Source organism: Sphaeramia orbicularis, chromosome 8 (assembly GCF_902148855.1).
Source record: "Sphaeramia orbicularis chromosome 8, fSphaOr1.1, whole genome shotgun sequence".
In the NCBI taxonomy this organism is placed as follows: Eukaryota; Metazoa; Chordata; class Actinopteri; order Kurtiformes; family Apogonidae; genus Sphaeramia; species Sphaeramia orbicularis.
Window position 1 is genome coordinate 29,603,894 of NC_043964.1, and position 10,587 is coordinate 29,614,480.

Consider the following 10,587-nt stretch of genomic DNA (forward strand, 5'->3'; position numbering starts at 1 on the left):
TGAGTGTTTACACAAAGACATCTAGGATTAAATGTTGAAAAATGTAACATTTCATACCTGTCATAATGTATGGGAGCAGAGAGGTGATTTACTATACAAATATAATAAGCAGCAGTAAAACTATTTTTAGAATGCAAAAATCCATGGCCCTGAAGCATCAAAGCAGAAGTTATTTTTAGCATGCAAGTGAATAGTTTTGGAAATGATGAGGGAAACTGGTGAAAACAGTACATTTTGCTTATATTCTCTAAACTGGATGGCACTCCAATAGCACACACCTCCACCAAGGCCCCATGACCTGCTAATTCAGCCTGACCCTATTTTAAAGTACCCCAGAAAGTGTTCTTCTTTCTGGGTCTGCTCCAAATTGTATTGGGTTCTTTCTTGGCCCATGACTCCAAGAATGACAATAAAACCTGACTGGTAATGAAAACATAACCTCCTAGGCAGAAGCAATAACTACAGACAATACAGTGAGTCTTATCGAAGTTTTCATATAATGCATTTCAGTCAAAAAGTGTCAGACAGTATTTCACTTTTAAAATCAATGCCACATCTGCTTAAAGAAATTACTAATGTTTGTACTTTACTTTCCCGCACCACCTTGAAGAAATACACCACATCCCGTTACAGGTTAGCTACAAACATGACACTTTTATTGAACTTTTTTTTCCTGCATCAGTTACAGAAACAAGAGTTAAGTGTTTTTTTCTTTTTCTAATCAGAGGAATCAAGTTCTATACATAGGCATGCTGCGTCACTGCACAGTCACAGCTGTGAAAACCAATATCACCCCTGTCAGCTGCCCTGGTGGAACAGTCTGAAGGCAAGACAAATCAGGAGAGGACAGGCAAGGACATGTCAAACCCAGGGAGGATGGGTGATCAACGGGCTGCCCAGGGATGACAAACTTAACATATAGAAGTTTTGTGCAAATTTCACCACAGTCTATTTGATTTAAACACAGAGACAAAACCAGTTGGAAGATTCTCTTTTTTCCCCCCTCGAGTCATCACACTAACAGAGGAAGTTATTGTTAGGTCCAATTATGATGGCATTTGTTCCTTTATGTGGAATCATACTATTTTGGACCATTTCCCCTGACATTAATCTCTTTTGCTTCACAAGAACCAGCTCTCTTTTGTGTTTAAGAAAGCACAGACATTAAGTGTGTCATTTGATATACACTGAAATTATGATTGCTGTCACATGACCTTTTACGTAAATAGTTAGTATTCAAAAGTACGTTTGAGAAAGGTCTTACATGTAGAAATGGTGATAAGCATGCACAGATAGGTAGTCGACAAGTGCAAAATCTACGAAGTCACATGTTATTATCATTTTTTTTTTGTATTCGACATTGAGTGAAAACATCACAAGAACTGAAACCTCCCCCCATCGGCTCTGTGTGTGGAATCTACACAGCTTTATTTCAGTACAGCTGAAGAACCAAAACCCTGAAGACCCTCCTTCTTCCTGGGCTTTGCCACACAGGTCCACAGTGTGATTCAGGCCAGGATCGGCCCAAACAGAGCCTGGCGCAGTAGGACAAGCTCTCTTTGGACATGGAGCTGGCTTACTGGTACCAGTTCTATTTTAGAATAGCCAGTGGGTAAGACATAAACATACAGCAGCAGTCAAGGGTTGACCCTTAGTCTTGTAAGTCTACCTCTGGAGTCTTTTCTTAGTTGAAGGTTGCTGTAAGACCAGGGTTCACCAACATGAGTTTGGATGGGGGCGAACTTATTTTCCTCAGCCCTCTCTCCTCCGCCTCTTAGAATTAACCTTAATGTATATTAGAATAAGTCATTGTTTACGGCATGAAGTTCCAAAAATATTCACAGCTATTTTCATTGTCATGTTTTTATCCCCATTACAGCATTAGAGCAAAGAAGAGTAGACAGCAGACGGCAAAGACAGTCAGAGTATTTGTCTTGACTAAATACTATGAATGAGTTCAGCAAGATGCTGCAGAAAAAGTATAACCAAAGACTATAAATTACAAATCATAATTGCCTTGAACGTGTATCAAACAAAAAAATAAAAAGCATATCTAGAGTTGGCAAGACATTTTCAAAAATGCTAATTAAAAAAAATAAGACACCAGCAGAAGAAAATAAAAGCTTAATATTACAACAAGCAAATGTATAAACACAAAGCAAACCAGTTAAAAAAAAAATCCCAGATACAGTTTGCAGTAGTCAGTTCTCCAGTGAGTCATATGACACCGGTGTCTAAACTCAGTCTACAGTTTAAAAAAAAAAAAAAAAAAAAAAAAAGGTAAACAAGCAAGTAAAGCTTTACAGCACTACTATGTACACAGCTTCTCAAGTGAAATGGAGAGAGCTGGTGTGATGATGAGGGGAAAGGGCGTGAAATGGAGACTCCAATGAAACAAGAGTCCTTGGCACAGGGACTTCTGCTAGCTGTCCACAGAGACAGGAGGATGAGGAGGAGGAGGAAGAGGAAGAGGGAGAGACACTTCACCAGATATAGAAGACAACCACATAGAGCCGTGCAGCACAGCCACCCCCACATTGTTCACAAACACACACTGAGGAGCCATTTTCTCCCACAGATCAGAGGCTGACAGAAGGAAGTCACAGGGATTTTACCGTCGCATTGACTCCCCTTGGACCATCCGCTGCTATCTCCTTCCTCTCTTCTAAACCTACCTCCCTCTCCCCACCTCTCCCCCTCTTCCTCCTCCAGTCCTTGCATGAGCTTCTATTTGATCTCCCTCTTTCAACCTTGCACAGTAAATCAGATCTTCCTAAGGCTCTAGGATATCTCCACACACCAGACGCAGCTCTATATATAGTCTGCCACTCACAGTCTGGACTACTGTATCTGAATAAGCAGTTGTCAGTGTTGTTCCTGTAGTTCTGTGCATCACTACAAACTTGTGTGGAGCAATAGTATGAGGGACATTTAGCACCAGAATGCAACCTTGACTCTGAATCTTCCTGTCAATTCCCAACACTCATAAAATAACAACACTCATATATGCGCACAAAAACACAGACAGAGGAACTAAGAACAGGAGACCATTTCATTTCCTCGCTCCGTTTCCTGCTGATATAAAGTGACAGTTTCTCCTGGCTGGTTCAAACCGCCAGTGGCCACCGGAGATGTGGGAGAGCACAGCAGTCTGACCTAGATTCACAAATCGCTGCCTCCCACTGATGACTGACGCCCTCCTCATCCAATCAGAATCCCTTTTACGCCATGGTTTATCCAACAACCGTTCATTAGCAGCTTATAATTCCTTCTGTTCAGGTGCTGCAGGCTGCTTTCGTTGAGTCTGCGGTCATCTGAAGTTCACATCCGACCGCAATTCAGGCTTCACAGTTTGTGTGAGATTTTTGCATTTGTGTCCATGCAGGTGGGCGGATGAGTCAACGTGAGAAGAGTTGAGGAGTTACGTGTTAAATTCACAGGCGATGCAGAGAAATGCAAACCGGAAACAGGGTCAAGGAGGGAAGGAAAAAGTGGTGTTTATGGATGGAACCAGCAGGCCATTTTTACACACTGAAGCGAGGGAAGGTTTGTCGAAGTGGGAGAGTTGAGATGTCGGGAAAATGCTCACTTTCTCTCATATACTGTACATACACACCCACAGAGGCTGGATTCTTTTATGGAGGGCGGTGCTGGAGCTGTACAGTTGCCCATGTGCTCTGTCTTCACCTACACTGTGGATGGATGGAGGACAGAGCCAAATGTTTCCACTTGAGTGCCAGCATTGCGAGAAGCACCAGAAAAGACATCCTGACTGACAGGACAGATAGAGTGGAAAGATGCGATAGATTTCACAGTTTTGAAGGATGCTTACAGTGCTGCAGTCTCAAGGGGACAAACAGAAATTTAAAAGAATACCGCATGTCGCTATATTCAGATCCGAGTCAGTGTTTGTTTTGTTTGTTGCTACTTGCTGGGCACATTTTTAAAACTCCTCTGTATAGATTTATGTGCTAGAAGAGATTTAGAGGGTTTTAGCTCTGTCCTCCATACCCTGCTGTCTCTCAGTCTCACACACACTCAAACAGTTGTTGATTGGCACACAGTCAGTGTTTTAAGTCTGTACACAGAGTGAAAGGGCCCTTGTTGGCATCCATGTTTTTAGAAGTCTATTCCAACCAGGCAGGGCATTCATCTCAGACCCCTCCTCGCCGTCTCCATCCTCTTCTTCTCTACATTTTCTGCCACACATCCTCTTTCCAGGCCTCTCCCTCACCACAGCTGTCGGCCCGTGTAGGTTGGAGGGGCAGAGGGCACCTGCAGGCAAGGAAGAAGGAAGCAAGTTAGGTTGGTCTGTTGGTGTGTATTTTTCCATATTCATTCATGTATCTGTACACACATAGACAGAGTAAGCACCATAGTTCCATTCTCATGCCTTACATTTACATACTTTACATTCTCTGTAGCTTTTATCTCACTACAAACCTCACAGTGGGTTCCATTGTTCTCTTCTAATTATTTGTCTGTGCTTTCATCTTTTATCCACTTAAAAAGCATGTGTAAAAAGCTCTATTTACTTAATGTCTTTTATAACTTATGCAAAATACGCCTCTTTAAGGATAAACCATGCTGAATAAATAAACTTACCTTACCTTTCAAATGGTTTTATAATGTTTTTGCAAACTAATGATATTTTATGCAGAACACCTTAAGAGATGTCTTTGTGTTCCCTTTGTTAGCTAAATCAGCATGACTGAATATACTTGCCACAATCTCTAGAAGTAGTGATTACAAATTATCTCGTAGTTTGTGAGTTAGAAGTGCTGCCACAGCATTTTAGCTTCCAGTCTTGTGTGAGGTGTGTTGTGCTGCTGCATGGCAGATCTAATTCATAACACAGTGGTGTTTCACCTCTGCCAAGCAGAGTGCCCATTCATCCTACATAACGAAGGGCTGGCAGACATTACCATTCCTCAATGGACATATAGCATCACATACACAAAGATATACACACACAAGCACATAGAGGCTCTCACACATCAACAAAATCGATGTCAGATGAGTAACTGTTGTGACAATCTCATCCATGCATGTGCTCCAAAATATGATACATACAGTCACGTGAGCGTGCAAATGCACACGTGCACACACACTCACACCTCTCCCTCATTCTTGTGCAACATCATATGGTCTGGAACGCACAAATGTGCATGCAGTCTCGTCGGGGCGGTTGAATGAGAGAGCGGCGTGTAAGCGGCGTGTACCTGTGACTGGGAGGATGTACTCACCGCTCCCCCGTTCAGGATCATGGTCATCTCGGTGGGCTGGTAGACATTACTGCGGAAAGGAGCACTGGGTCGAGCACCAGTGTTACTGTTATGTTGTCCAGCACCGCTACCGCTCCTCAAGCCTGGCATGGAACACACAGCGAGGCGGATGGAGATTAGTGTGATTCACCACTGATTCTTTTGAAGAAGGTAACACTTGCTGTGTAATCCTACACCACAGAAAATTCATCCTGTACTTATTTCTAGCCGCACAGCCAAAGATTTCCTGGTGTTCTATTACTCAATATGGCCTACATTCTACCCACAGGCTGCTGTAAAATATTACACTGTACCTGCAGTGTTCTCATCGTTGTATCCATAGCCCTGATTCTCCACAAACTGCCTGTGTGAGAGAGGGATATCTTCATCAAAACTCGTCTCCCTCATCCGTGTTGAGTTCTGGGAAGTGTCAAAGTAATCCGGGGCAGTGGGCTGTGGTGGGGGTCTCAGGCAAATATGCGATTCCGGAATGGCATGGAAGATCAGCAGCAGCCACCCCTGAGCCACTAAAGCGATTGCCAGTGCCGGGTCATTCCAGTCTGGGGATCTTCCCAACCAGGCGTTGCCGTACAGATAGAAACCCACCCAGGCCACCCACAGGAGCAGAGATAGAAGGCAGGTCACCAGCAGCCAGATGGCATTGCAGCGCCACTGACGAGTCTTCCCACACAAAGCCAGGGAGGCAGCAGTCAGCGCAGCTATTAGGAGGGCAAGTACGTAGCTACAGGCTAGTGAAAAGTCCAGAGGCAGGTACTGACAGGCTGCTCTTCCCTCCCTCAGCACTGTCAGGAGTAGCCACTCAGCAGCGATGATCCCCTGCACGGCACTCAAACCCAGCGCTAGGCCTGTTAGGGCACAGCCACCTGGGCTCCGACGCTCACGGCCCAGCCTGCGCAGACGGACACCCTGTACCAACAGGCAGGAAAAGCAAACAGCAAAAAGGAGACCCCACAAGGCCCTGCGGAGGAGGCACAAAGACTCATCCTGCTCAATAAGGTAAGCAAAGCTCAGACCGAACAAGCCGAGGATGCCGAAGAGCAGCAGGAGGATCGGCCCCACGCCGCTACGCTTTTCTGCCTCACTGATGTGGCGTAAACGGCACAGCAGGACAAGGGCTAGCAAGATGGCAGCCAGAGCTCCGCCGGCCGCCACTGACTCAACAGCCACACCCCATATGGAGTCCAGGTCACAGAGGAGGGTGTAAGGACGGACAAGACCCCAGCCACAGCCTCTTGAAGAGCCTCAGAGTCCTCAGAGTCTGACTGGTGACCCGATGGGCAAAGGTCAGCATCAGCAGGAGGAGGGACTGGGAGGAACGCCATCTCTGAGAGATCAACAGAACAGAAGACAGAGGGAAACAAGGAGCAAAGAAACAGAATGGAGAAAGAAAAGCAAAGACAGGAGAGAGAGGAAGAGAAATGAAGTGAGTCATTCAGGTCTAAATGTTTTGTAAGCAACAGAGTTGAGCAGTCAGTCATTCCCACAGTATCATTTGCCTCCGTGTGACAATACAGACAATCGCCTACTGCTGTGTTTTAGAGAGGAGACAATGGACAGTAGTTCATCCAGGGTGAATGAATGAAGCCTTTCCTCGCAAACACACACACAAAATACACACACATCCTGTTTCACCAGTAGTTAGAGCTCTGCATTTTAAAACCCTTTAACAGCTCTAAAAGTTTCCTTTTGTTGGAAACAACTTCACATAAACAACAGACACAGGACTGACACAAAACCCTACAAACACAGAAAAGCCTAGAGCAGCTGCTTTCACCAGTATAGTCATAGTCAGACCAACTACAATGTTTGTAAAGAGAGATTCAGGTATATAATTTGTCCAGTCTCATCTAGTACACTCACAGCTGGAGCACTGACAGGAAGGTCGCAGGATCATGCATATTTTTATGGGAAAAAAGTAAAAACACAGATAGTGAGAAAGGATCTAGTGGGTACAAGCAGTCCTACTCACTATCAGCCATCTAAGGGCATCTAGCAAGGCATGAGACACTGCATAATACACTACACACAAATACGCAGTGCCTTGAGCACAACACTTGTACTTTTTGAGAGAAGTGTCCCAGGGAAAAATAAATAAATAAAAGCAGGACTCAGCGTGCAAAAATCAGTGCTGTCTCAGTCTACCTATTCCTTTATTCATCACAGCTGTCAGACACACAAACACACATTCTGCCTCTTCATTGAGGTCTTTACTTGGATGATCTGGGCTGTCTTTTACCTGACAAGCTGTGTGTTTTATGAGAGGTTTATCTGTATTTAAAGTCACCACAAAACACACACACGGAGAGACAGTAACTACATCTTGCCAGGTTACTGTCAGCTGCCTCATCGCTAAGCTTTCAGAAATTCTTTCCAAGCTGGCTCATACGTAAGTGTGTTAAACAGTCTGCTATTACAAATCACACGCTCACACTTTCCTCTCCTCTCTATGCTCAAAGCTAGTCTTTGTTTATTCCGGCAGATTTCAGACCCACTTTAGTCTCGACATAAAAATCTCCCAGTGTCTACAAATAGTCTGTACCACAATATTTACATACCACATGAAGGACAGTTTCATATTCTCTAAATGCCAGTGAGTCTGGGATGTGTTACATGGCTGTCTCATCGGGCAATAGAGAGTTTGGCTTAAATACACACCAGCCGGGTCTTTGGGTCACACACAGTCCTTCCAGCATGCAGCTTAAATGGGGCAGACAGCACGAGAGAAACAACGGCGGGCCAATGCATCCCCTTGATACTCTGATTTATTTTGTCACACGGAACAGGCACAGAGGTAGGAGGAAGTTTAGTAAATCTGCAGCAAAAATATCCAGACTGACTGATACTGAATGATAGTAAAACCATAGTGTTTACACAGAAAAAATGTTTCATTGACTCATCTGGCAACATCTGGCAAGATTATTCCCCACTGCAGTTGATTTCACACTAGACTAGGTTATCTACGGTACTGTCTATGCCAGGGGTGTCAAACATACAACCACAGGCCAGAATCAGCCCACCAAAGGGTCCAATACAGGATGAATTTGTGATATATTCGTGAAGATATTAACAGTTAAGAGTGTTGAACTCATTTTCGTTCATTGATCACATACAGCCTTATGTTCTCTCAAGTGAAATAATAGCATAATTAGCTATCAAAATTAATGACAACTCCAAATGTTCCTCTTGGTTTAATGTGAAAAAAGTAAAATTACTGATTCAAATATTTACATTTACAAACTATCCTTTGACAATAAAATGTGAATAACCTGAGCATATGAGCAAATGTCTTAGGAAAAATAAGTGCAATTTTAACAATATAATGTCTTTCACTAAATGCTTTGTGCCTTTGTAGATCCACTGATATCTGTAAGTTGTGTTAATACTAAGCTGAGACAGTATATTGTTGAAATTTCAGGTCGTGCATGGCTGTTCTCATTTTCATAATGCAATTTTACTTTTTTACACGAAAACAAAGAGAAAAAAAAATTGGAGTTGTCATCACTTATACAGTCATGGAAAAATTTATTAGACCACCCTTGTTTTCTTCAATTTCTTGTTCATTTTAAATGCCTGGTACAACTAAAGGTACATTTGTTTGGACAAATATAATAATAACAACAAAAATAGCTCATAAGAGTTTAATTTCAAAGCTAATATCTATCCATTTTCCATGGTTTTCTTGATAATAACCAAAATCACTTCAGTTCTTACATCAATATCTATGGCATTGTACTGACAAAAACAGTGCTTTTAGGCATTCCATGTTTTCTTTTCTGTCTGTTTTAGTCACATGATACACACAGGAGTTAGTACTTGATTGTATAACCATTGCTTTTGATGACTTTTCACATGTTTTTGATGACAGATTACTTGAGATCACATCAGGATGTATGTGGCCCCTGAGCTAAAATGTAATTGACACCCTTGGTTTAGATAATCTAAAGATTGATCGATGGAAGACTCTCAAAGGTGATTCTCATTTATACACAGGTATCACCCGCAACACTTGGCCCAAAAGATATGACTGAAAACACATTATGACTCTCTGAAATTAACTGTCTTTGGCAACATTTTAAAATGGATAATTATTGAATTACATAAACAAGTGGTCCCAGGCACAACAAACCCTGCGCCTCACACGTATTGCAGCTTATTTTGGCCTCGATCCAGCTGACGTCATTATGTCTATGTGTGTGTTAATGTCAGCATAGACATAGACAGCACAGACAAATTTTGGCCATTATAAGTAAATGGGGAAAAAAAAAAAATCATAAAAAATTTGAACTTTGACCTACTTTTCCCAAATGTAATCACATCTATTTTGGGTCCCTGGCAATCTATAAACCCAATTTGGTATAAAATCAAACAATACTTTTGCTGCTAAAGTGTTAACAAACAAACAAACTGAACCAAAAAAACATACCCCTTGCCTCCCCTTCGAGGGGTGGGGTAATAAATATGGTTAACTGAATATCAAAATGGCCTTAGAAATTGTAGGTGAGAGCAGTTTTAATCTTTTCAGATATTACTTTATTCCACTTTAGATGCCTTATATTAGCCATTGGCTACTACCCAAGAGGCAACTTCTGCCAAAACAGTTAATCAGTCTGTGTCTTTTAATATATTATTGCTCTCATCCTGTTCTTCAGAGATGCAGACACAGCCATTTTTAAAGCTGTAACGACAATTCTCTATTGATAAAAGTGTTTTGGTATTAACCAGTGTTTTAGGATATATTTAAAATGCATGCAATGCTGCTCCACCCAGCTTTTGATGTCTGTCCTCATATCCATTTTTAAAAAACATTTTTGAAGCACTGGTTGTTTACATGTGAGATCCCTGCGGACATAAAGCTGGAAAATATGTGTATCTGAGCACATATGTGAGTGTGTGCATTCAGGGTTTGTGCATATTCATTTGTTTAGAGCTCTTTCATGTACCCCTCAGAGAGTTACACTTCCCAAATTCCCTCTAACACCTCATTACTAAAATTCACTTCCTTATTTCCTGTCTTTATTTTAGCCCTGTTCCTGCCATCTCCTATGATCCCCTTCTCTCCTTGCTTCTGCAGCTCGAAGCCACTGGTTATTATTGGTCTACATTAACATCAATCAGCTCTTACAGAGGGATGAGTCACCAAAAAACACATGGAAAACACGACACTGCTGGAACTTTACACCCAAACAGCTCACACCAATGGTGATAAGCTGCACAGCTGTACCCATGCTCACTCTTAACATCATGTTGTTTCTGTAACAACCATGGTTACAACCTATCAATGAGTGGCAGGAATAAAACAAAA

General features: G+C 42.4%; 1 protein-coding gene across 1 annotated transcript; it reads right to left on the minus strand.

Annotated features, from left to right (window-relative positions):
* Positions 1-634: 634 nt before the first annotated feature.
* gprc5ba (G protein-coupled receptor, class C, group 5, member Ba) lies at positions 635-6,527 on the minus strand (the record flags this gene model as incomplete). The annotated part of the gene is made up of 3 exons (XM_030141134.1): positions 635-4,275; positions 5,223-5,368; positions 5,579-6,527. Coding segments are annotated over 3 exons (1,140 nt in total), but the record flags the coding sequence as incomplete, so codon positions are not given.
* Positions 6,528-10,587: the final 4,060 nt, after the last annotated feature.